General features: G+C 57.8%; 1 protein-coding gene across 9 annotated transcripts in view; it reads right to left on the reverse strand.

Annotated features, from left to right (window-relative positions):
• The window catches only part of CASZ1 (castor zinc finger 1), a 161,996-nt gene that overhangs the window by 11,648 nt on the left and 124,408 nt on the right, over positions 1-25,940 (reverse strand). For all 9 annotated transcript variants that reach the window (XM_049877903.1, XM_049877896.1, XM_049877897.1 and 6 more), the window contains 9 exons: positions 13,180-13,668; positions 8,859-9,693; positions 7,650-7,718; positions 6,012-6,102; positions 5,163-5,327; positions 4,025-4,197; positions 2,938-3,791; positions 513-648; positions 185-248 (listed from right to left, as the gene is read on the reverse strand). In XM_049877903.1, coding sequence (XP_049733860.1) covers positions 185-248; positions 513-648; positions 2,938-3,791; positions 4,025-4,197; positions 5,163-5,327; positions 6,012-6,102; positions 7,650-7,718; positions 8,859-9,693; positions 13,180-13,668 — 2,876 coding nt within the window. The remainder of the gene's footprint in view (positions 1-184; positions 249-512; positions 649-2,937; positions 3,792-4,024; positions 4,198-5,162; positions 5,328-6,011; positions 6,103-7,649; positions 7,719-8,858; positions 9,694-13,179; positions 13,669-25,940) is intronic.

Here is a 25,940-nt window from a genome sequence, read left to right on the forward strand (position 1 = left end):
AAATTAATTTGTAAGCAGTGGCTCTGGAATTATATCCGATGAAAAATGGCCTCAAAATTTAAATGGTACAAACTCATCTTATTAGAGGCAAAACATTAAAAAACAAACCCAACCCCCCACCCCCCAGCCTAGCTTTAATTTCTCTGGGTGGGGGAATGGGAGGCGTGTGATAGATGGCTCTTACCTTATTCATAAGCGAGGATAAAAGAGATGAATTTGCCTGGACTGCGTGGCCATTTGATTCATTACTAGAAATGCAAACCAAGAGACCTTAGCTCAGACACACGTGGGACTGAGCCTGGACTCACCTTCCCACCCAGTCCCTGGGGCTCTGGTCCCCCCTTGCTGCACCTGCCTGGGCAGGAGGATGACCCTCCATTGGAGGAGTGGCCCCTGGCTCCTCTGGGGTCTGGCATTGGGGGTGGCTGCCCCCAGAGCCTCCCTTCCAGCTCCCAGCTCTTTCCCTGGGGGAAGAGAGTTGGGGGCCCCACCAGTGAGTCCCTGTGCCTCACCTGGGCTCCTTTACAGTCAGGTCTACATTTCGGTCTTGGGGGGCCTCATGGGGTCCTGGGGCGCCAGCACTCTCACCGGGCTCCTGCTTCACCTGGGCCGGGGGGAACCTGGTGGGGGTGGCCTGCTGCCCGTTTCCTACAGAGCGGAGGGCAGGGAAGATGGCATCAGAGGGGCAAAGGTGCCATGTGGGCACAAACCAAAGCCCCCAGGAGGGGTAGCAGGCTGGGCAAACAGGGGCCCCGGGGGAGGCCTGGCTGTTGGTCAGCGATTCTCCCCCACTGATGTGATTGCTTGTGACGCTTACCCCTGTGTAGCAATTCTTCAAGTGATAATTATTGCAAAATTATGTCAAAGTTGTCCTGGCTCAGGGCCTCCTGGAGGAGAAGGGCGGGAGGCTGGGGAGGGGGCTGAGTAGGGGGTGGGGGCCCTTCATTTTCTCCACCAACTGTCATAGTCAATTTGTGGGGCTGCCGCTTAGGCTTTTATTAAAGACTCTGTTAATGCTGAGGGAAAGTGGCAGATCTAGACTGGGAGCTGCGCCCCCTCCGCAGGGCCCCATCCCACTGTTGCCGGGGTGACGGCCCTGCCTTCCACTGAGCATGCCCGGGGGAGCATCTGCTGTGTCAGGGCTATCAAGGCTGACAGCCAATCAGAGTAGTTCAAACTATGTGACCTCGCCCGTCAAGCTGTCCAGGCCAGGCTGGGCTTCGAGGCCACCCTGGCGGTGCACAGCCGGCCTGGCGTGAGCTGGGGAGGGCGCGGCTGGAACCAGGCGGAGAGAGGGTGCAGAGGCAAAGCCATGCAGAGGCCAAAGAAGTTGCTGACAAGAACATGTCCACCAAGCCTTTCTCCACAATCCCCAAGTGACTGAAATATTAATTTGCCCCAAGGCGCTACAGCTGACAGAGAGCTGTTTCACAGACAGCAAGTGGCATTTTATTAAAAAATAAAGGAAAACGCCCCCCTCCTCTTTGCTTGACCTTTCTTTTGGGAGAAGGAGATCTTTCTAGTGAAAAGAAAGTACTTGACAGCCTGGCCACTGAGTGAAGGCAGCAGTGGGGCCCTGGAGTGGGCCCTGCCCATGGCCGCAGGGCTTCTGGCTAGAAGGTGTAGCCAGGGCAGGACCTGGAGTGTAAGGCAGGCTACTCCAAACTGCCACCTGGAATGTGCATCCCATTGGGATAGAGTTTCCAGAACTCAGGAGTCCACTCCACCCTGATGTCACTTGCCCAAGGTCCCCGGGAAACGTGGCGCAGGCACTGCTGCCAAGCCCTGGCAGCCCTCTGGGAGGTGTGGGCAGAGCCCGGGGTGGCCTGCAAGGACCCTCCGTCTTGGCTGGCTTTGAGACAGTCTTGCTTGGGACTGGAGTGCACGGGCTCAGCAGCCAGACAGGTGATAAACGATCCCCCACTGCTCTGTCAGCTCCACAGGGTGGGTGTCTGTCTTCTTCCCTGCTGTCTGTCTGCACCGAGCTCTCAGCAAGCATCGATGGTGCTGAGTGAATGAGTGGAAGGTGACACACCCCACAAGCCCACTGAGCTCTTTTCCAGGATTCCACTAATACCAATTACCAGGATGGGGAGACAGAGGAAGAGGAGCAAGGTATCCAGAAAAGGCAGAAAAACCCAGAGGAAAAAGTTGAAAAAAAAAATAAAAGAGAAAACTTAAGGAATGAGAGAGAGAACCACCTCGAGAGTGAGTCAAAGGCAGGACAGGATGGTAGCCCTCAGCTCTGGCTCTGCACCATCCAGTTCAGTAGCCACTGGCCAGGTGTGGCCATTTAAATTTAAACTAATTACAATTAAAATCCAGTCCCTGAGTCATACTAGCCAATTTCAAGTGCTCGAGAGCCACATGAGACTAGGAGCTGCTGTCCTAGGCAGTGCCGAGTAGAGCATTTCCATCCCTGCAGAAAGCTCTGACAGCGCTGACGTGGAGGGTGAATGTGGGAAGTGCAGCCCTGGCCTTGGGGAGATGGGCTCTCTCAGGCTGGAATCTCCCTGAAGCACAGCCGCCCCTGCCCCGGGGCTGGCCTCATGTCCTCCTCCAGGCCAGCTGCCTGGTGCCCGCAAGGCCTGCTGGGACTGCTCCCCAGCAGGGATTAAACCCGGGATGTGGGCAAGAAGGCAGGGACGGAGGGACCTAGCAGTTACCTGGGATGGGTGGGCACCTCAACAGGCAGGGATCGTTGCCCCTGTTTTACAGGAAAAAGAGACAACAGCTCCCTGGGTTGCAAACAGGAAATAAACAGGATGGAGGCAGAGAAGAGGCACGGAGAGGGGGCAGGAGGGCAAGAGATGAGGGTGCGGGAACCAGAGAGATGCCTCTTCCAAACCCACCCCCCGCTCTGCTCTGCAACCTGAGGCCAGGGAGCTACTGGGATCTGTAGGTGCTGTCTCCCTGGGCAGGGCCCAGCCTGCTCACCTGGGTCAAAGGTGGCAGAGGGCTTGAGGGCGGCCGCGGCCAGTCTGGCCATCATGGGCGAGATGAGGCCCTTGCTTGCAGAGATCCTCTCCATGATGGAGGCTGGGGGTGCTGGGGCAGAGGCGGCGGTCACTGGGGCTGTATCGCCAGCTCCTGAGCCAGCCAGAGCAGGCGTGTCAGGGGTGGCCGAGGCTGCAACCCCAGACGACATGGCACCCATGAGGCCGGCTGTACCCACAGGCAGGGAGGTGCTCCCACGGCCAGTAAGGATAGGGAAGAAAGGTGCGGTAGTGGGGAGGCCCGAGTTGGAGAGGGCCAGGGCCAGGGGGATGGAGCCGGGCAGGCCCTGGGACAGCAGCCCAGACATCTTGCTATTGGGAGGCTTGGTGGCACCACTGGGCACTGTCTCGGTGGTGGCGGTGGCAGCGGCGGCAGCGGCCAGGGAGGCAGAGGACTGCTGGCTGGTGGGTGAGGCGCTCAGGCTGGAGTTCTTGCTGCTCAAGGCAGAGAAGTCGATGAGGTCGTCATTGCTGGACTCCTCCTGCTCCGTGTCCTTGGTGCCCAGCAGTGAGGGCGGCAACCCCAGCACGCCTGAGGCGCGGATGTGCCGGCGCTCATGCTTGCGCTTGTGTGAGGTCATCTGGCTGGTAGAGGTGAAGGTGAAGCCGCAGCCGGCGCGGATGCAGTGGAAGTGGTTGGTGGCCTTGCTGTACACGCAGCCCTCGTACTTGCACTCCTCATACTTGTAGAACTTCTTGAAGCCGTCCTTGGCGTAGGCGTCGTCCTTGATGTGGTAGCTCTTGTGCTTCTCGATGTCACACTTGTTCTTGAAGGTGAACGTGCAGCCGGGGCGCCTGGACGGGACATCAGGGACCCATCAAGGCCTTGTGGGACCAAGAGGAGGTCCTGCCCCACTCCCGCTGGGGATGGAAGACCCAGGCTGGACGCCAAGGCAGAGCCTCTGAGCAGCCCTCAAGTCCTGTTCCTGCTCATCTTGCAGAGACAGGGCCCTGAGATGGCAGACAGCCTGGGTCCCTGCCTCCTGCCCACCCCAGCCCAGGAAGCCTCCCTGCCAGGCCCTGCACACCTGCAGTGGAAATGTGTGGTCTTCTGCCCATAGAACTGGCAGTCGGCTGTGCCGCAGTCCTCGGTGGCCCGGAAGCGCTGGAAGCCATCGTTGATGAGCTGGGTGTTCTTCTTGTGGAAGTTCTCGTGGGTCATCACATCTGATGTGCTCGTGTACACCTTGTTACAGCCCACCTGCAGGGGCCAGATGGCCGTCAGGGCAACTGAGTCCAGGCACGCCCGGGCCCCAGGGCCTTAGACTGCTGGCCTCCCTGCCTAGGGGAGCTTCAGTATGACTAAAGCTCAAACTGGTGGGAAGTCAGGTCAATACATGAAGCCAAGTAGAAAGCCTCCAAGAATCCCTTACCCCCTCCAGGGAGCGACTAAGACCACCCTGGACACTTGACGGTCAGGTGTCTTCAGACCCCCTGGTCACTTGAACGTAGATGCAGGAGCCCCACACCATAGGAGTTGGCTTTTGAGACCCCATCTGTGGCCCTACCTCTAAAGCCCCCAGGGTGTGGGCAGGGGTTGAAACCTGGTGGCCAGGCGGTCACCTTTAGCCCAGGAACTCATTTAGTGGCTCAGCAGACGGTTCCTGGACACAGGACTCTCCCCACCCCATCCCACACGGGCTAGGGCAGGCAATGTTGCCATATTGAGTAAAAACCAGTGGAATCTGAAAACTCCTGAGGGCCGGGCCATGCCAGTGTCTGCACCATCTCAGGGCTCACAGGGGAGCCCCCCTCTCCTCACGGCCCAGGTTGTTTCAAAGAGGCCATAACAACTCCTGACAAATACCGGGGGGTGGGAGCGGGGCAGCGGCTGCTATTTGCAACCCAAAGTCCCTCTCCCTGGGCCTGACACCTTGAAAAAGCCCAGACTCTGCCCGGCATTAAAACAAAGAATTAAACAAAAACCTCCTCAGGAATCATGTGCAATGCTGCTCTTGGTGTTAAAGCCTGAAAAACGTCCATCTGTATAAACAGCTCACGGCATTTCACCCACACCAAGTATGGCCATGGGGAAGGCCCCGCCCGGGCCCACCGGAGCAGCCCAGGCCTGAGCCCCCAGGACTTTCTCCGCTGGCCCCAGCCATGCCTATCCTCGTGCAGGGGATGGAGGGAGGGAGCGCCCTGGTCAGCTAGGCCCTTGCCCACCTGCATGCAGTGGTAGTGTGTGCTCTTCCCGTTGAGGTGGCAGCCATGGTAGTAGACGCTGCAGTCGTCCAGGGGGCTGAAGCGCATGAAGCCATGCTGCAGGGAGTTGTCACGCTTCTTGTGCATGTTGTAGTGCCGGATCACGTCCTGCTTACTGGTGAAGCGCTGCCAGAGAGAGGGCGGTTGGTGGAGGGGTGGGCTGCAGGCCACCCAAGGTCATGGGACCAGGCACAGGCCCCAGGCCCCTCGGCCTTCTTACAGATGATCTCTTTTGAGGCCAAGGCAGCCCAGACTGCCTCCAAGTCAATTCCTGGCACACCGGACCTTGGCGGGAACAATTCCAAACGTTCAGCCCACAGGCCCTCTCCTGACCTCATCCCAAGCTCCTGGCAGCCATGCTCAGGAGCAAGACTACTGAATCAGGCCACACCTTAGAGACAAGGCCTCTGATGGGTGACAGCTCTTTCCTCCCAGTGCCACTTAAGGGCCGTGCCTGCTGGGCTCCCTGGTGAGATGAAGGGACCGGCCCTGTGCAGACTGCCCACGTTCCCATCTCATTCACTAAGCGACAAGTTAACCGAACCTCAATTTTACCATCATGGGGCAGCAATACCAATGTTGAAAGTCATTGGAAAGATTAAATGAGACAGGTATACAGACGGTTTAGCACCATCGTGGGTACATGGTAGACTCTCAGTGAATGGGAATTAGATGGATCGCACCACTATGCGGACTGGCTGCCTTGTGGCAGGAATCAGGGAACGTGGATAGGCTTCTAGTCCTTACGGCCTCTCCGCCTGAGTTACGTTCAGGTGCTGCCTCTGGCTGGGAGGCCCTGAGGACCCATACCTGGTAGTTGCACTCAGGGTCGAGGCAGTGGTAGTGCTCGCGGTACTGGTAGGCACAGTGTATGTGGCCGCAGTGCTGACTGCCCGAGAACCTGCAGAAGGAAGCGGGGGATCAGGCCTCTTCCTGGGCTCTCCGCCTGAGACATGCTGCCAGGACCCAGGGGGCCCGGGCCCTGTGTGGGGATGCTGAGGGACCAAGGTGGCAGGCTAAGGTAGAGTGGCAGAGGCTAGGTGATGGGGTGGGCTCTCCAGGCCTGGGGCCATGGGGAGTGACAGGTCTGTAGGGAATCCCAGGCCCACCAAGCTGCAGGGCGGCCAGCTGTCTGCTCTAGGAGTGAGTGCGAGGTAAGGCAAAGAGGTCTCGTACCCCGGCTGGAAAGGAAGAAGCTGGGGCCAGCCCAAAGCCAGAATAGAGATGTGGGTTGGGGATAAGGAAGGCAGGAGCTCCGAGGTGGCCCATCTGCCTTTTCTACAACCTCCCCTCCTCCCCACTCAGTCCTAGGGCAAGTGCTGGGACCCCGGTTGGGTCAGCCCCATGGCTCTGTTGCTGAGAGGTGTTAAAGGGCTCTCTGTCCTGGGCTTTTCCTGACACTTGAAACAGTCCAGAGTTATGAATTTTTAAAGCCCAGCATCTGTTTGGCTGCCCGCAGCAGGGAGCTCACTCTCCCAGCCAACTCCGCAGCCAGGAGCCCTGCCCGGCCTGGCCACTGCCCGCCTCCCAGAAAACCCCTTTCCTCTCAGGCCTCTATCCTGCCAGGACGTGGTTCTCACAGCTCCAGGGGCAGCCAGTCCTGGAGACGCACCCTGGGGGGTGTGCCGTGACAACTCTGGGAAAGGTGTGCGCCCTGCACACTTGCTCCCTTCCAATGGTGACGTGAGGTTGCAGGAGAGAGCAAGAGAAACCCCAGTTATAAGGGGAACAGCCACTTGCAAACAAATATTTTAGCTGGAGCTGCCAAAAGGGCCATCTGTCGAGGCACTAATAATAATGATAATAATAATAATAAAGAGAAAATGAATGGAGCAAGGCTGAAGACAGAGACAAGGGGGCGGGGGGAAGACATAGAGAGGGATGGCAATGACTTAGAGGACCAGCAAGAGGACAGATGCCAAGGCACTGGCAGTGAATGGCCCTGACTGGGGGGCATCTGTTGAGGCTTCTTCACCACCAACCCTGCTTCCCTGAGGATATAAAGGGCTCTGAGATCAGGACCTCACCTGGGCAGCACCCTGGGCCAGGTCAGGGAGGGACTCCTTTGACAACTGCTGCCCACACCCCTTCCTGTTACCAACACAGTGGCCTGCACCCCAATCCTAGGCTCCACAGGAGGGCGGGAGCCCAGCCAGCCATGGAGGGAGGAGGGCCCTGCAATCACCTGTGGCCAGGCCCTGTGTTCAGGGCCCTCCTCAACCATGCCTGGGGTACAATCTGCTTAAGGGCCCTGTGGCATGGCCACCCCAGGTGGGGGACACTGAGATGGATGCAGAGGGCAGCCCCTTGGAGAAGTTTAGTGTGTGGGGAGGAGGCAGGCACCTTGGCACTAACAGTCAGACAGATGACTGGTCCAGCAGTCCCCAGGGGTTCCTGGTTCCCCCTACCACCTTCTCTCCATAGCAGGCTCCTCCCCCAGGGGCCTACCTGGCAATATATTTCTGGTAAATGTTTACATCTTCGGTGACAGCTGGTTTATCTGTGGGCAATCCGTTCCTGGCGAGAGACACACAGGGCACAGCCGATTAGCGGACAGGGGGTGGCCTCATGCCCCAGGAGCATCTGGCAGGGCCAGCTCCCTGCCCTGGGGCCCTGGCCCTTCTCGCCTTTGCTCTGTCATGTTCCGAGGCACTCAGGTTTGTACTGACAAAGTCCCTGGGTAGAAACCTGGCACAGCTCCAAACAGCCCAACTCTGACAAGAGCAGGGACGTCTTGAGCTGGCAGAGCAGGTGCCATGGCTTGAGTTACAGTCCAACAAGGAGGAAGGCCTCAGAGGTCTGGATCTGCCCCCCTTGCACACAGGGAAGATGGAGGCTGCTGGCTGAGGAGAGAGCTGGGGGATTGGGTAGGCAGCACCACACCAGTGCACTGGGCGGAGTGAAAGCTGCCTCGCCTTCATGCCAGAGGGCACGCCTGGCAGCCCCCAAGTCTGCTCATGCAATTTACAGTCCTCCGTCCAGGGCCTGGGGGATCGTGCACTGGTGGAATGTAGGGCAGGGCAGGGCTGTGGGCAAGGTCCCGCTCAGCCCCATACCAGCGCTCACCTTACCCCAAGGTTAGGGCAGAAATAATGTACCCATCCCACCTGGCCTCCTACCTCCTCTTCCTGCCTTGCCCCACAGCCCAGGTTCTGAACCCAGGAGCCCTGGCCACCAGCATGGACCCCAGGGCCCCGCCCCCGGGTAGGATTTTCTCAGCCACAGCAGCAGGCAGAAGACACTTATGGTGGCCAAAAGGGGCCCACAGCAATCCGCAGTGTGTGTGTGCTAGCCAATGAGTGTGTACATCTAAGTCCCTGAGTGTGTGAGGGTGTGTCTATGAGCCTGTGTGTGGACAGGAAGATGGATAGCACGTGGGCCCGTGAGTGTAAGGACATAATGGTGTAGTTCCATAGTACATACTCGGGTGTCTGAGTGATTGTGTAGGTGGATAAGTACACATGGTAGATAAACGTGTGTGCACATGTGTGCATGTGTGTGTACGGGAATCGGTGTGTGCATGCACCCATGTGCCTAAGCGAATGTGCACAAGGTGTGAGTGTGAGTCCACAGCATGCACTCCAAGGCCCAGAAGTGGCCTCCCCGTCTCTTACAGTCCCAGGGCAGAGGTGGCAGTGGGGGTGGGGGGCACCTTACTTGACAGTGGAGACGGTCCCCGTGGTGATGGAGTCTGTTTTGGAGAAGGTTGACTTCAGGTATTCAGGAGTGTTGAAGGGTAGGGAGGCGGGTGGTTCAGGCGCAGGCCCTGGGGCACTGGGTACGCTAGGCGTACTGGTGAGAGGTGTGGGAGCCAGACTGGGGGCAGGTGGGACCTTGGCTGGGCCCAGCTTCTGGACGCCCCTGACATCGTACTTGGAGGGGCGCCCCACCTTGCCTGTCTTGAAGGCGATGGCCCCACCCATGTCAGGACTTCCTTCTCCGGGCTTAAAGAGGTGCAGGTACTTGACGTTCTCCAGGTCGTACTTGGACGGCTTCTTGTAGGTGCTCCCATTCTGGGGCCTCAGGCTCTCGCCTGTCTTCAGTTTTTGGATGAAGAAGTCGTACTTGGAGGCGCGGGCCACAAGACCCTGCATCTGGACGCTGCTGTGCGACGGCAAGGGCAGGATGGTGGCCTTGGTCTCCAGGTGGGCTGTGCTGCTGGGCAGCCGTAGGCTGGGCAGGGGGCCCACCACCTCCTTGCCAGTCCGCTCCTCGGCCTTGGTGCCGTGGGCTGGCCAGGAGAGCTGCTCGCCCGCCTTGAGCTTTCGGATATACTCCTCATACTTGGAGAAGCGTGCCCGCTTGCTGAGGGCATCCTCGGAGGGGGGCAGCAGGGAGGAGGCAGCCCCCTCGGGGGTGGAGCCCGCATGCAGCTTCTCGAAGCTGATCTTCCTGGCCAGCTCATCCCTTGTGTTCTGGTCATCATAACCAAACATGCCCAGGAACTCGGTCATGGTGGAGGCCGCGTAGTCTCGCAGCGAGGAGGCCTCTCCTACAGCGGGGTGGAGAGGGGCGGTCACCTCGGTGAGGGGCATCAGAGAGGCAGGACCCCCCCATCGGAGAGAAAGGACCACTGCATGGGGAGGGGCAGAGCAGGACATGATCCATGGACATTTGGCTCACTTGTTAGGTTTTACGACTCTTAAATTAATTTGTTTTAAAAAAAAGTAATTAATACTGGGGTAAAATAAAACGAGTTCATCAATGCCAGGAAAATCAATTTCCTAAATGTTCTGGCCGATGGCTTTTCAGTACATTAAACAAAGTTTCATAAATGTCTCCGCTCTCTCGCCTTGGCCGAATATGAAAGAGAAGTCATTTTCCTGGAAGTAAGGCCAGAACCCAACATGCCTCCCGGGTTGGGGTGAGAAGAGGGCGCAAGGACAGGTAGAGGTAGGGATGTGGGCTGGTAGCCGGGAGGGAGCCCTGAGGGCTTCGGGAGACGCTCTGGGGTCAGGGATGGGCCTGCTGCACTTGCCTGGAGGAACTTTGCTGACGCCCACAAATGGATACACGGGCTCTTGTCCCCGGGAGAAGGTGGTTCCCCAAGACTGCTCCCCAGGGAGCCGGGGGTCCCGGACACAGAGCTGGGCAGGGGTGGGGACGGATGAGCTTGCTCTGACTCAGGCCACCCCTCCGCCACCCGGCACCAAGCCTGATAATGGGGAAGAGTCCTTCACACCTCCCCACCCTTCTCCAGGTCCCCGTGAGCAGGACCCAGCGTGGGCTGGGAGGGGACTGGCCTGCCCGGCCCAGGGCAAGGGGCTCCAGTGTGGTCCACCCATCCCCCTTTACCTGTCTCCACTCAAGGGCACACTGAGATTCCAGGGAGCAGCCCTCCAGCCCAATGATGCTGACACACACATATTCACACACACACACATACACTCTACCACTCCCACTCACCAGCTCACATCCCTAGCTACTCTCCTAACTCCACACACACACACTACATCAAACCCCACACCCGGCTCCCAAGTCACCATCTCAGGACAGTGGTAGGCGAAACCACTCCATTCTCTCTGGAGTGCCTATACAGAGGCACCTCCTTCGGCGTACAACTTCACGCTCACCTGACGCATGACTCCCCACTGCACACCAGCACTCGTTCCTTCATGAACACTCACTAAACACCTATGACGTGCCCCGCTCTGAGCCAGGGCTGCCTGCACACAGAAGAGTGAGAGTTGCGTGTGAGTAAACACACTTGGGCACATGCAGAGCAGCAGGACCCCAGGCCGGGGGCTCCAAGAGCATGAAAAAGGAGGGAGTGGCAGCAGCAAGGGTGGAGCCCAGGGCCCAGCAGGGCAGCAGAGGCAGGGTCTTTCCTGACCCACACCCACGCCTGGCATTCCAGACCTCACCTACAGGTGCCCAGATGGGCCAGGCCTGCCCTTGGGTAAGAGAAGTCCAGCAGCACGTGGAAGGAAAGGCTCTGAGCTCCTGGGGTGGGGGGGCACCCACTGTCGGGGCTAGGACCCTACTAGGGGAGGAGAGGACGTCAAGGACATCCACCTGACACCAATGGGCAGTGACTCGGGGAGCCAACACAGCTTGCTCCCCTGGGGTGAGGCCAGCGTTGAGCCGCTGTCCTGACCTCTAGCTTGCAGGGCTGGGGGCCTGGCCTGGGAGGAGTGGGCGCTGGCGGCCGCCTTCAGTGGCTCAGGGACCAGAGAAAGGGGCTAAAAATAGCTAGAGGCAGCTGAGCCCTCACTATATATGGCAGAGAAACAGAAGGCTTTGAAGGATAGGCGGCTTAGCTCGGGAGGGGACCAGGCTGGGGTCCCTGGGCAGCCTGGAGGCCTGCATTCCTGAGCCCCAGGGCCCCAGAAAGGTGGACTGTGGGCTGAGCCCATGGTGGGCAGCCAGAGCCCTGGGTGTGCTCTCCAGTGCTCAGGGTTGAGCAGGCGTCCCACCCAGCCTCTAGCCAGAGGGGTGAGGCCAGGGCAGGTTCAGGCCCTGCCTCCTGCCCTCCCAGCTCTCCACTCCCCTGGAGAGGGAGGGGCAGGCAGCCAAGGCCTACTCTGCTCCCCTGGCGTGAGTGTGGGCAGGGTGCTAAGGGACAGCAGCCCTGGTCCTTGTCGCTCTCCTCTCCTCAGGCCCAGCACAATCACCTTGTGTCTGGGAACGGCAAGGGCTTTTCCTATCAGAGGAAACTGAAGGTCACACTTTTCCTCATTGATCTTGCAATGTTTGTTAATTACTCTGTCACTGATGTGGCGAAGGATAATTAAACAGCTCTGTTTATATCTTATATGCATAATTATGTGGCTGCGCAGGGCTCCCCGCGCAGGGAGGAGATGCGACCCTCACTGCGGGGGGAAGGGGACGGGGAGCAGGCAGGGGAGGCCCAGGGTACCAGGCAAGAACCCAGGAGGGAGGCTGGGGGCTAGAGAAAAGACCCCAGGCCCTGGGGTTCCAGTTCTAGTGGGGACCCCCCACCACCCGAAACCCCAAGCCCTCCCTCTCCTGGAGCGGAAGGCACTCAGGGCTCCTCTGAGATCTGAGGACTAGGAGGCTCCTGCAAAGCCAGGCTCAGCCAGCTCGTGGGAAACAGGAGGTCAGCCAGAGGACCACGGCTGGGCAGGTGGGTGTAACATGATCTGCTGGCTGGGCTGGTCCAGGCCATCTTCGTGGCCCTGTGCCTCACCCACCACTCTGGGCTGAGCGGCCCTGCCTGGGAGAGCCAGCGAAGGAAAAGGCAAGGGGAGATGAGATGGCGGTGACAGCTTCGAAAGAACACCAAAGGGAAGTATGGGAGAACAAAGCTCATCCTGAGCTTCTTGGAAGCCTCCCTGAGAAATCATATCTGGAGACAAGCAGTTCAGGTAGTTCATGATGCTGACCACTGCACCCCATACTCACATGCAGCTATTGTGTCCCCCAACAGGCTCATCCCTGTGCAGGTGTGGTAAAAACAGAGCCAGCCACCTGGCCACTCATCCATCCATCCACACATTGTCCATCCATTCACTGTCCATCCAACCACCGTCTGTCTATCCATCTATCTATCTAACCACGCATCCATTCACTATCTGTCCAGCCATCCATCTACCCACTGTCTGTTTATCCATCCATCTATCCACCCACCCACCTACTGTCCATCCATCCATCCACCTACCCTCCACCCACTGTCCATTCATCCATCCAGCCACCCACCCATTCATTCACTATCTGTCCATCCGTCCGTCAGTCCATCCACCCATCATTTCCTGTTAGGCAGCTCCTAGCCCTGCTCACGCACCTGGGAAACTACCTTCTCTGTCCCTTCTTTCTCCCCCTTGGTGGCCCTCCTCAACTGTTTCGAAACTAGTCTCCCCCATTCTAGTTACTACCTTGGGCCTAAGCCCCACCCTTCCACAGGGGTCCTTGCCAATATTTGGAGCAAGAGCAGGGATACGTACATGATCCCTGGTCATCCTTCCCCCTTGGGCCCCCCCAGGGGTTGCGTACTATCCTTTCAAAGCCAAACCCTTACCTGAAGCATGCTTGGCATTGGGGCCACTGTCGTCCTTTGCAGCTACCCGGTCCGAGTCCTTCTCCTCCAGGACACTGCCATCCTTGGTGGGCTCTTCCCCGTGGTCCTCCTCATCGCTGCAGCCCTGGGGCTGCACCATGTAGACGCCCTCGGGTGGCAGCTCTAGGCCCTCACGGGCAATCCGCCCCAGCACAGGAGCAGGTGCTGGCTCCTCACTGTACTCCCCGTTGACCCACTTCTCAATCACCGCCCGCCTCTTGTCTTCTTCGCTGCGGGGGGCCTGGGCCACCCCAGACTCAGGGCCACTTCGCTCTTTGTCCCGAAGCCGCAGCGGGCTGCCCTCGATGTGGGAGCCAGCCTCTGCTCCCTTCTCCACCACCACCTGGCGGCTCAGCTTGGCACAGATGGCATTCAGCTTCAGGCCGCCTTTGCGCTTGGCCGCCATTGCGGGCTTGCCTGCAGGCGGGTCAGAGCACCGAGTGCCTTCAGCTGCAGGGACGGAGGAGGGCAAAAGTCAGAGGATGCAGGCTAAGCACCGCCCACCCCTTGAAATGCTGGGACCCAAGCTCTGCCCCACACTCCCCAGCTCCCTATCCAGGTTCCCCTACACTGCCCTGAGGCTATCTGGAGTTTTTGTCTACTACCAGGCTTCAAGCTCCAGGAGGCTGAGCCTGTGCATTATCCTATTCCCAGAGCCTGGCACATAGTAGGTACTCCAGGAAATAGTTTGTGAGTGAACAAATGAATCATGCATGAATGAATGAATGACTCTTCAAATACAAGCAGTACTCTTCTTCCCAACATTTAGTTCCTGGAAATACTTCCTGGATTGTTTGTGCTAAATACCTCCTCTGAGAGGTGGTAAGCCCTGGTATCAAGGGGGTGAGCGAGCTCTGGTATAAAGGGGGTAGATGAGCCCTGGTATAAAGGCGGTGGGCGTGCCCTGGTATAAAGGGGGTGGGTGAACCCTGGTATAAAGGGGGTGGGTGAGCCCTGGTATGGGGGGGTGGGTGAGCCCTGGTATAGAGGGGGTGGGTGAGCACTAGCATAAAGGTTGTGGGTGAGCCCTGGCACAGAAGGGGTGAGTGAGCCCTGGTATCAAGGGGGGTGGGTAAACCCTGGTAAAAAGGTAGTGGGTGAACTCTGGTATAAAGGGGGTGGGTGAGTCCTAGCATAGAGGGTGTGGGTGAGCCCTGGTATAAAGGGGGTGGGTAAGCCCTAGTATCAAGGGAGTGGGTAAACCAAAAAAACCAAACCCAGTGCTGTCGAGTCGATTCCGACTCATAGTGACCCTATGGGAGAGAGTAGAACTGCCCCGTAGGGTTTCCAAGGAGTGACTGGAGGATTCAAACTGCCGACCCTTTGGTTAGCAGCTGTAGCACTTAACCACTACACCACCATGGTTTCCAGGGGGTGGGTAAACCCTGGTAAAACGGGAGTGGGTGAACTCTGGTATAAAGAGGGTGGGTATGTCCTGGTATAAAGGGGGTCGGTGAGCTCTTGTACAAAGGGGGAGGGTGAGCCCTGGCATAAAGGGGGTGGGTGAGTCCTGGTATAGAGGGTGTGGGTGAGCCCTTCAACGCACAAGAAGACTGAGGAACCAACAAGCTCTGGAGGCGGTCAACAGATTAAACCTGGTGAGAGACAGCGCTGGGTGGAAGGCAGCATGACCCCACCTTGTGGGCTTTCTCCCTCACCCCATGGCCTCCTGGGGAGGAGACAGCTAAGGTCCAGGGCCAGCCCGTGTTGCCTCTTGCCCCACTGCTCAGCAGCTCTTGGCTGCCCCCCCGCCCCCCCCCCGCACATCATCTCCCCACATGGCTCCCTGCAGGCCAGGCCCTGGGCTCCACCCAACTCCAACCTCCATCCCACTGGAGAACCCTGGGATCTCCTTTTCTCCAGCGCCTGACCCAAGCCATAGTATTTTCAGTTGCATCATATGGATGTGAAAGCTGGACAATAAATAAGGAAGACCAAAGAAGAATTGATGCCTTTGAATTGTAGTGTTGGCGAAGAATATTGAATATACCATGGACTGCCAAAAGAGTGAACAAATCTGTCTTGGAAGAAGTACAACCAGAATGTTCCTTAGAAGCAAGGACGGCGAGACTGCATCTTACATACTTTGGACATGTTGTCAGAAAGGATCAGTCCCTGGAGAAGGACATCATGTTTGGCAAAGTACAGGGTCAGTGGAAAAGAGGAAAACTCTCAACGAGGTGGACTGACTCAGTGGCTTCAACAATAAGCTCCAGCATAACAATGATTGTAAGGATGGCACAAGACTGGGCAGTGTTTTGTTCTGTTGTGCACAGGGTCGTTATGAGTCAGAGCCAACTTGACAGCACCTAACAACACCACCCAGGACCCTGCAGAAAGCCTTCATTTTTTCACTCCCTGCCCCTTCCCAGCCCCTTTCTTTTTTGTACTTTTTTTTTTTTTTTACTTTGCTTTAAGTGAAAGTTTACAATTCAAGTCAGTTTCTCATACAAAAACTTATACACACATTGTGATGTGACCCTAGTTGTTCCCCCTACAATGTGACAGCACACTCCTCCTCTCCACCCTGTATTTCCTGTGTGTCCATTCAACCAGCTCCTGTCCCCCTCTGCCTTCTTATCTCACCTCCAGACAGGAGCTGCCCACCTTAGTCTCATGTGTCTACTTGAGCTAAGAAGCACACTCCTCACCAGTATCATTTTATGTCTTAGAGTCCAGTCTAATCTTTGTCTGAAGAGTTGGCTACGGGAATAGTTTTAGTTTTGCCCAGCCCCTTTCTTGGTTTCTTGGCCATTTCCTATTGCCTCACCCCAAGCATCAGTAAGAGAGCCCTAGGACACAGTACCTCAGTTCCTCCTAGGGCCACTGGCCCTGCCCCAGGACCTCACTCATTCTTGGCCTGGGCCAGCTCCTGAAGCCCGGGAAGGCCTGGCCAGCTCTGGAAAGCCCACTTTCCAGCCCGAGGAGCCCCAGCTGGGACAGGCTGAGATTCCTCAGCTCCCAGTGGGAAGCCCAGAAGCTGCAGTTGCAGTGCCTAATCCCTGAACGTGACAGTCCGACACAAATAGCCGGAAACGCTCACCGGGCTGCGGAGTGTGCTAGCCAGCCTCCCTCCGGCAGCTCAGCCCAGAGGGACAGCTCCCAGCCCCCGTCCCTGAGGGCAGCACCGAGGGTCCTGGGGGGGGATAAAGCAAGCCCACCTGCCAGTTTGGGACCTGCCACAAAGGCTAACCAGGGTAAACACACACACACACAAAGTGCCCCCCATGTTTATTTGTATGTCCACCTATCCATCCGTCCGTCCACCCACCCACCCACCTGTCCGTCCGTCCACCCACCCACCCATCCGTCCGTCCGTCCGTCCATCTAGTGAGCCCTTACTGTGTGTCAGACCCTGTGGTGGGGCCAAGGACAGGCAGGGGTTGCTGCAGATGTGGTCCTCAGCTCACACTTGCTTTGTGCACAGGGGGCCATATCAAAGCTGGCCCCCAATTGCAAAGCACCTGTGGCCTGGATCAAGTGTTCTAGGCCAGAACTGGGCAGGTCCGAGCCCCTATATAGGCCAAAAGTCTCCACTCTCTAAGTGCACAATCAAAAGGGGCCTCACCCTAGTGGATCAACCCCCATAAAACTCACAGCAGGCCTGACTTATACAGACACTTGTCCCCTGATCCATACAATGCCCACTGGTCCCAGCTAGATCCTGACCAGGTGGCCAGTGCCAGTGTGCATAGCCTCACTCGGCCTGGAGGGCCCCAGGTAACTCCAGCCACCATACCCCACCATCAGAGAAGGGTCTGATTCCCCTCTGCCCCAGCCCTGTGGCCCCACCTTGCCCAAGCCAGTGCTCACTCTCCCCACATTTCATCTCTCTCCAACTCTGCTGCCTACATCTCCAGTCCCCAAGCAAAGACAAGGGAATCCTCCATGTTCAGCAGTGGGGCCCCTAATGTCACCAGCCACCCAGTCTCTGGGCCAGCCCCAGGCTTGGTGACACCCAGTTTCCTCCAACCCTGGCTCAACCTCTCACTACTCCTAAGCCTACTGGGGAGCAGGCCTCACCTGGTCCCCTTGTTCCCTGCCCTGGATGGGGAAGGAAGGGAGGGAGGGGACGATGCACTATTTTTACTGGGAGGGAAGCAGCCGAGTGTGTACAGCGGATGGCAAATGAATCTATAAATATTTATCCCAAGGAAGAGGGCCGTACAAGCTCCACAGGCTGCACTTGCTGCTGGTGACACCCCCTCTTTGGGCCCCCACCCATCCTGGAACCTCCCCTGCACTCTGGCCCACCCACCCCAGCCCACCCTCACCCGATCTCAGCTCCGTGCCTGGCTCCGCTCCTGCCTGGGCCCCCCACCAGCTGCGATGCAGCTGTGCATGCTGGGCCCCCCCAGCTCCCAGGCCCCTTTGCTCCTGATGACTCCCCCTGCACCTGCTCTCCAGCTGCCTCTCGGCCCCAGCCCACCTGCCTTCCAGATGTTGCCCTACCTCTGACTCTACTGCTGGTCCCAGGGGTGGAGGTGGGAGAAGGCCATGTGGGCCGAGCGGCGACAGGGTGGGAGATAGAAGCAGTGTTTGTCCGTGAGCAGGGCCGAGCTCAAGGCTGGGTGGTGGGCGAGGGGCATGCAAGATCTGAGCTTGAAGCTGCTTGCCCCCCTACCTGCCTTTGGCCCACCCTGGGGGCCCTTTCTCCCCTGCCCCCAGCAGGGCCCTAGGATCCGCAGACTACCCACCCCCCCCCATGTCTGACCCCAGGCTCCTGCCCATGTAAACATTCCCCTGACTTTCTTCCCTAAAATATAAACGCCGTGGCCAGGCCTCAATGGGAGGAAGCCATCCGTCCCTGGCCCTGTCACTGCCCCTTTCATCTCCTTCCCGCCACCAGCCTGCCCGCTGCTCTATTTACACTGGACACTTCCTCTGGGAACAATACTGCCCAGGAGGCAGGCTGGGCCGGATGGTGGGAAGGCACGGGCGCTCCTGTTCGCTTACCAGGGGCGAGGCAAGGGGAGGGGGCAGCTGAGGTGGACCCAGTCAGGCTGGTACCTGAGGGCAGGTGGTGAGCCCTCTCCACCCCAGGGGCTCTCCATCCTGGTGGGCCCGCTGGAAGAAAGCCAGGAAGTGGCCCCTCACCATGGTTCCAGGCCTGGGCTCTGGGGCCCAGTAGCTGGGAGCTCACAGCCTGGCCCTGTCAGAACTAGCTCTGGGTCCTGGGCATGTTCTCTCCTTGTACAGTGTGGGTGCAGGACGGTAAGGTGAAAGGGTGCCTGCCCGGCATAGGACCTGGCAGACAGGTACCTGGGAAAAGGCAGCTAAGCCTGGAAGGAGCGAGCAGCCAGATGTGGCCCCACATCTAGGTGGGAGACCCTGGGACCAGGTCACCTTACCTGCCTGGAAGAGGTAGGGAGGAAGGTAAGGCTGGAGGGCTGGGGCCAGGGGCAGGCTGCTCTCCCAGCCTTCCTCCTTCATGGCCCACCTCCCCAGGTTCTGACCTTCTTTCCTAGGGCTCTGCTCCCTTCCAGCCCCTGCCCTCCCCCAGGCAGCTCTCTTCTGAGCTGAACAGATCCCGATGGGCATGGGGCACGGGGCAAGCCTGGACTGCTCACCGTTTTGGGGACTATCTCATTGATGCCTGCTAACAGCCCAATGAAGCAGTTACTGACATCACCCCATTTTACAGAGGAAGAAACTGATCCTCCGTTGCTCTGACATCCCAGAGCCTGGGCTCACCATAGACAAGAGTTCACCCAGGCGGGACTCAGCTGGGGTTGGAGTGCCCCATAAACACCCTCCCTGAGGCTCCTGGCTGGTGCTAGGAAGCCCCAGGCTGCCCTGTCAGCTCCCTTCCGCCCCGACCCGTCTCCCTCTCACCCCCACTCCCTGCTCCCATAACACAGAGCCCCCTAAAGTGTTAACTGCGATGGGCAAAATGGTGCAGCAGATTGCTACAATAAATAATTTACTGATATTTATAAATATTCAAATCAGCCAGCTTCAGAAATCGAACGAGGGGAGGGCCTTGGGAGAAGAGGCCCTTGATGGCATGAATCTCATCACTCCTTCCAAAGGCTGTGGAAGGCCAGGGCTCCTGCCAGTGCCGGGGAGAAAGGGGGGCTTCTGTAGCCGCACCTGGGCCCCTTGTCCCCTGACCCTGGGAGTAAAGTGTGGGGCAGCTAGAAGAAGGGCTCCCCAGCAGGGTCAGAGCCAGGTATGTCCCTACAGGCAGCCTGGGTTCAAGGCTGCCCCACGCAGCAAGGCGACTGTGCCCACTGCCCCGGGCTCTGTGTCTCTGGGCTGTGTGTCCTGCCCCGGGGCAGAGTAGACGGGCCCGGGGGACCAGGCAGGCCGCGGGCCCCTCCCTACCCCGTGAGTGATGGTGTTTCGGGCCAGGCCGCCTGTCAGCCACCAGGCTCCCGGTGCTTTATGGGCTCTGCTTGGTGGCTCTGAACTCCCTGGTAGGAAATAAAGTTCTCCCTGTGCGTCCCTTCTAAACATTTCACTCAGTGGAAACGGTGTTTAAGAAAAATGAGGGCATATTTCTTCCTAAGGATGCAGTACCCCCTTTGGGCGGCCTAATGCCCGCTGTATATCAGGAGGTGGGAGGCAGGGCCAGGAACCAGTCCCTGGGGTGGGGCAGCCCTGCCTGCCCTCTGCCAAGCGGCTCCGGCTGCGGGCACTGCTGGGCGCCTGAGCACTTCCCTGTCCTCTGCCACCTCCTATGTGCTGGGGATGTGTTGAGCCTTTGGGGGTGTCCCTCAGCCAATCCCCACAGTGTCTCCATGCAGCTGGTTGTAATATCCCCATTTCCAGACAAGAAAGCAGAGGCTGGAGAGGCCGGTGACTGCCCACAGTCACACAGGAACTGGTGCCGGCACCGGTTCACTCCAGGCTCTGACTTCTAAGTTCATATTCCTAGAGCCTCACACACACCTCCCCATAGCCCCCCAGTGGCTGTCCTGGAATCTCAGGGGTGGCTCAGACATCAGAGTCACTATCCCATAACAACCTGAACTTGACAGGCCACAGGCCCAGTTTTGGGGTTCCATGCCTATGTTCGTTCAACATTCTATAGCACCTTCTATGAGCCAGGCCCTAGGCTGGCTACTGAGGACACAATGTGAGCAAGACAGACAAATATGCCTTCATGGACAAGGAAAAATTTAAACAAGGGGACAGACATTTAAAAGTCATCACAAGAGCAAAGACTGCCATGAAAAGTACAGGTGCCACGGGTGTGGCAAGTCTGGAGGCAGAAGGGTTTCCCAGAGACATGTGTTCCCCGTCCTCCTCCCCAGAACCCCTTGGGGGCTCCCTGCTCCCCACCTTGTAGCCCAGCTCCATTTTAACAGTTCCTCCCCTGTCTCCTTCCACTGTGACCGCCACCCGCCAACCAGGATTTGTATCCCAGGGAGAGGTGGCCTTCCCCCTTGGGTGTAATCCCATTTCCAGCTGTAGAGAAGGCTCTGAGCTCGGGCCGGGGAAGGAGGAGAGGCCTCTGCTCCCAGGGCACTCAGCCAGGTCCCCCGGTCCTCAACAGCTCCTGGATGGGAGAGTTGGGGGCCAGCCTACGGGGCCCTTGCTGGCCTCCCTTTGTTTATTTATTTATTATGATTTTTTAGTCCAGTTAAAAGGTTTACTATCCAGACGCGTCTAAGTGGCCTCACTTAGCGTAAGTAACTATAAATCAGGGGAACTGTTCGCATCCACCGCACAGGCTGGCCATCAATCTCCCCCAGGTCACAGCCAAACAGGAAGGGGAGAAAAAAAGAGTTGCCACCCAGGGGAGATTTAAAACACACACGTCGCGAAGGCCTGCACAGGCCGTGTACAGGCCTGAGTGCGTGCACACGTGCTCGGCGCCTCTGTATTTGCACAACTGCGTTATGCTCACACGCACACATGCAGAGCGGCCCCTGGAAACAGGGGATGTGGCTCACGGCAATAGGACACAAACGCGGCGGCTGCCGCCACCTCCTTTCTGCAGTAATCGGGGGAGACAGAGCCTGAGGGAGGGTGTCCTGGCAGGCCTTGAGCAGGGAGCTCCTGTGGGATCCCAGGCCCAAGCTGGCCCGTTTCAGGCAAGTGGGTCTGGAGGGCTATGAAGGAGGTCTGTTCTTTCCCTCCCAGCCCAAAGCCCCTAGGGGACCGAGCTGTGCCCTCTTGTGTGCCCTTCGAATGTAGGTACTTGGCAGGGGTGTGGAGGCCAGGAAAAGAAGGCAGGAAGGCTGGGAGCTCCAGCCACCTCCAAGGTGTACATAATCCCCAAGGCTCAAGACCAAGGCCCTGGACTGGACATACCCCAACAAAGCATCTGGTTCAAGAAGGGCAGTGTGTCTACTGAAGTGACTGGTGCCACACAGAGGCTCAGAGGGCAGGGATGCTCCACCCTTTACTCCAGTGGGTGTGGCCGGGTGTCCCAGAGACTGGATCCCGCCCATCCCGGCAGAGGCCCCGGACATAAAAGATTCAGTAGCTGAGCCACACCAGGGACTGGAGACAGGGAGACCATTCCTGTACCCCCTCAGCCACTCCTGGCATCCCTGAGGTGAACCCGAAGGTGGGAGACCCCCCACCTGGGCCCACCTCCTCTCCCTCCGCTCCCCCAGAGGCCTCCCCAGCTCACTGGCCTACCCGCCCGCCTGCATCTCCCCATGAACTCTATTTCTCTTTCGTCTCTGAAAACAACTGAGCTGTAAATACTGTTTAACCTTCTCCCCCTTCCCCCCCCACCACCCCCTCCCCTCCGCACTATAAAAACACAAATACGCCATAACTCAGCGCCCGGCCGCCCAGCCTCCAACATGGCCCGCGCCCGGGCCTCTCAGGAAGGTCATTACAAACGACTTTCCGATTCACTGCTCCTGAAATAATTTTGTGTATTAAAACCTGAATCTGCACTTTCTGGGGCCGAAAGCCTCGCTTAATTATGGCGGGTGTCCTTGGGACGGACAGTGATCCTTCACTCGCCAGCCCGCGCTCCAGCCCTCCGCCCGCCAGCCCGCCCCCCTCCCCGGGCCCAATCTGTTTTCAAAGTGTGTCTGTCCTTTATTAAATTGTTTTCTTTTCCACATTATCAGTTGCCATGGAGACCTCATCTCTCGGATTATTTGAATTTCATTATATCTATTGATTTGGGAGCATTTCATCTTTTTTATTGTTTTTCTGTCAATTTTCAAAACGAATAACCATCTAATTTGCGTCAGTGCTGATTATGTTTGTCCCTCAATAGAGGTCGGCAGCTGCGCTGGGGAAACAAATCAATGAAAAACCATCATAAAACTCCCCACTCCGGTCTCCAGGATGTGTGGGTGACATTCCACGCCTGCGAGAGACACACTCATCAGCTCCAACTTCGGCTACGGTGGTGGTGGCTCTGCTCCGCATCCACCCCCTTTGGCCTTAATATTTAATTTCTCGGTTTGGGGCATTATTAGTGGTGTTTTTATTAGTGCGTGTGCATGTGAGTGTTTGGTGGTGGGCTTGTTGCTTCACTAATTTGTGGGTGAGGCACAGAAACCCAGGAGGAGGGAAAGGCAGACAGTGTCAGGGTGCGAGGTGGGAAGTAGAGGAAAGAGAGGGAAACCCCAGAGGAGGGGGCAGAGAGCCTGGGGGGCTGAAAAAGGGGGACCGCAGAAGGGAGACCGAGAGAAAGGGAGGAAAAGAGGGAATTCAAATTGCTTACTTTGTTGGTTTTTTTAAATAATTTATGCAATTTTAAGCATTTATGTATAAATTTTTTAATAAGCCACCCTGGAGCAGGATGGCCATTAACATCCCAACGTCCTTCTGTCCAATGGGCTGGCGGAGAGGATCAATTTCTGAGAGTACTTTCCCTTTTTTATGACATGATAAAATGCTTTTAAAGCAACTTACACAAATATGGAAATTTTTTTCTTTTTTTTTTTTTTCTCCAGTCCCTCTCCCTTCCCCTTAACAGCCTTCTTATCCACTAAGGAGGTGTGTGTGTGTGTGGGTACACGCACAATGCGCACACATGAGTATACGCACACACACACATAAGCATGCTCGCTTTCTCTCCTGCTGGGGAGGGGGACTGAGGGTGGCTGGCAGGGAGACAGCCCCAGTTCTAACTGGAACTGGCCGCCTGTCCTTCTAACAAGGGCATAAACTTTCATTACCCATGCACGCAGTCAAAGACAATTTAGGGAAACGCGCTGCTCGGAAAAGGAAAACCTCAGCGATTCGTGGCCCACGCTGCAGCATCTGGGGGGCTCTCACCTCCAGTGCGAAGGAACTGGGCCCTGAACCTCTGCCGTCCCCAGCAGGAGGCAGGGGAAGAGAGGACGCAGGGCCTTCCCGTGGTACCCTCAGTGGGAGGCCACCAGAAAGGAGAGGCCAGATGGAATTCTCAGCCTTCAGACAGGGCTGCCCCTTGGTCTTGCCCTTCACTCCCCTGCATCAGCCGTGGGCTCCTTGAGGGCAAGTACAGGCTTAATTGCTTCTGCAGCTCCAGTGCTTGGCACAGAGCAGATGCCCAGTGGTGTGCACACATGGACAGACAGATGGACTGGAAGAAGACAAAGTCGGGGATACTGGCCCAAGGGGTCCCTGCAGAAGCCCCAGATGCTGGGGGCAAGGCGCCCTCTCCAGGGGTCACTCCTCTCTAAGGACAGATCTGGGGCAGAAGTGCCTCTGGGTATAGAGGATCAGGGATATCAAAGCAAGTCAGGGGCAAGCCAGATGCCATTATCCCTAACCCAGGCCCCAGACCCTCAAACTGCCTTCGAGACACAGCTTGGCCCTGATGAGGAAAATGGCATGTGGCCTGTCCCCAGATTTAGGGGAACTCTGGCTTCATCTTCCCTTTCAACTGGTCTTCCTAAGAGTAGGAGGAAGTAGGGTGGGCATGGGGACCCACCAGGTGCACCATGCCCAAAGCCCCCCCGACCCCGAGCTGAGGAGGATGATCCTAACCCAAAACAACCCAGTGCCGTCGGGTCGATTCCGACTCATAGCGACCCTATAGGACAGAGTAGAACTGCCCCATAGAGTTTCCAAGCCTAGATCCCAGTAAATGACCTGAAACCCCCTCACCTTGCTGCTAAGGGATAGTGTCCTGCTCAGGCACCTGGACTCCACCAGGTTCCAGATAAGACAAGCCCACACGAGAAACCTGGCTCTACCTCTGGACAGTTGTGACTTTAAGCAAGCCACATCTCAGTCCTGGGCCTCAGTTTCCCCATCTGTAAGCAGGTTGTTGAAAGGATGGTGGTATGTCTGGCACAGAACCTGGTAGCACATGGTATGTACTTAGTAGACTCGGAGGACCGTGGGCAGGGCCCCTGGAGCTGGGAGGGGGCTTCCTCTCCAGTCTGACCTCAAAGGGCCCTGCTGCCTTTACCCAGGACCTGAGAACCATCTGGAGCACTGGGGAAGCGCCCTCCTCCCACTCCCCATCCTCACCCAAAAAAGCCCAACTTTCTCCTTGGGCCTTCACCTGCCCAGGCCACCCAAGAGCCCCCCCCCCACCAACTCGTAGGCATTCCTCCTTCCTGGCTGGCTTGCCTGTGATACCCCATCCCAAGCAGACTGTGGGGTAGCCCGGAAGGGCCCTTGGCTCCTTGCACCCTCGGCTACCACAGCTAGGGAGAGACCCTCGCGAGGCCAGGCCACTCTGAGCCCTCAGTGGGGACCCAAGGGGAGCAGGGCTGCTTCCCACCCTTCCTCTTTTTCTGTGCTCAGACCCCCCCCCATCTTAACTGTCATTAAAATAACAAGTTTCTGTTACAATCTAAACATTCCCACATCGCATAAAGGGTTATATTACACCCGAGTCACTCCCGGGCCCGTGTTTGCACAGAAAAGCTCACGGCAGGTCCCCCCTCCTGACGAAGTGACTTATTAAAGTTTAAACAGTAATTAACAGAACAATAAAAATAAAGGGATGTTTGGGGAGTCATAGCGCACACAGGGTTTTTGGCAGTGCCAGCAGTTTTTCAGTGCCCTGCGCTGGCAGCAAAATGTGACTGTGGGAGCCAGGGGGGACAGAGGCCTAGGCCAGGCTGGACCTGGGGACTCAGACCTACAGGGCGGGAACCGAGGACAGACAGATGGGGGAAAAGGATGGGAGTGTGGGAGGCGCATCAGGGTCAGTGGTCCATCTGTCTGGCTGGGGGCTGGGGTAGCAGGGCTGGCCTGGTGGGAGCAAGAGCTCTGACACAGCAGGAAACCCGCCGAGCCCGGGGCGAGGGAGGCTGGTGAGGGAGGCTGGTGAGGCCAGGAAGGGTGCAATGCCAGCATCCAGCGGGGCCCCAGGCACTTCCGGGAGCCAGGGCCTAGGTCATATCCAGCCAAGGCCGGCAGGGACCTGGCTGGGGGAGGCGCTGGGTGCCCCGGCACCATGGGCATTACTAGACCCTGCAGTTAATGATTCCCTGCCCTGGACCCAGCTACTCTGGGCTTCCCTCCAAGTCGGCCAGGCCCTTCTCTTCCAGCTCCTGTGGCAGTGCAGGGCAGGGCAGGGCAGCCCACGCTCCAGCATTCTGCTGAAGACCTCTGCTCAGCATGAGTAAGGACCAGGAACAAGGAGGTGAGGGAGACAGGCCAGGCTGCACCTCACTGGGGAAGTGCCTGTCCCCCAAGGTCCAGAGGGAGCCGGGCCTGGGGGTCTGTGCTAAGCCCAAAGCACCTGGGATAAGGAGGGCTGGGCCAGTTCACCTTCTGCCTGTCCCCTTCTCCACACCCCCCAAAAGTCCCACCTAGAGGCTAGGGCTCCTGGCTCTAGGGGAAGGCACAGA

Source organism: Elephas maximus, chromosome 3, assembly GCF_024166365.1.
Source record: "Elephas maximus indicus isolate mEleMax1 chromosome 3, mEleMax1 primary haplotype, whole genome shotgun sequence".
NCBI classification, from domain to species: Eukaryota; Metazoa; Chordata; class Mammalia; order Proboscidea; family Elephantidae; genus Elephas; species Elephas maximus.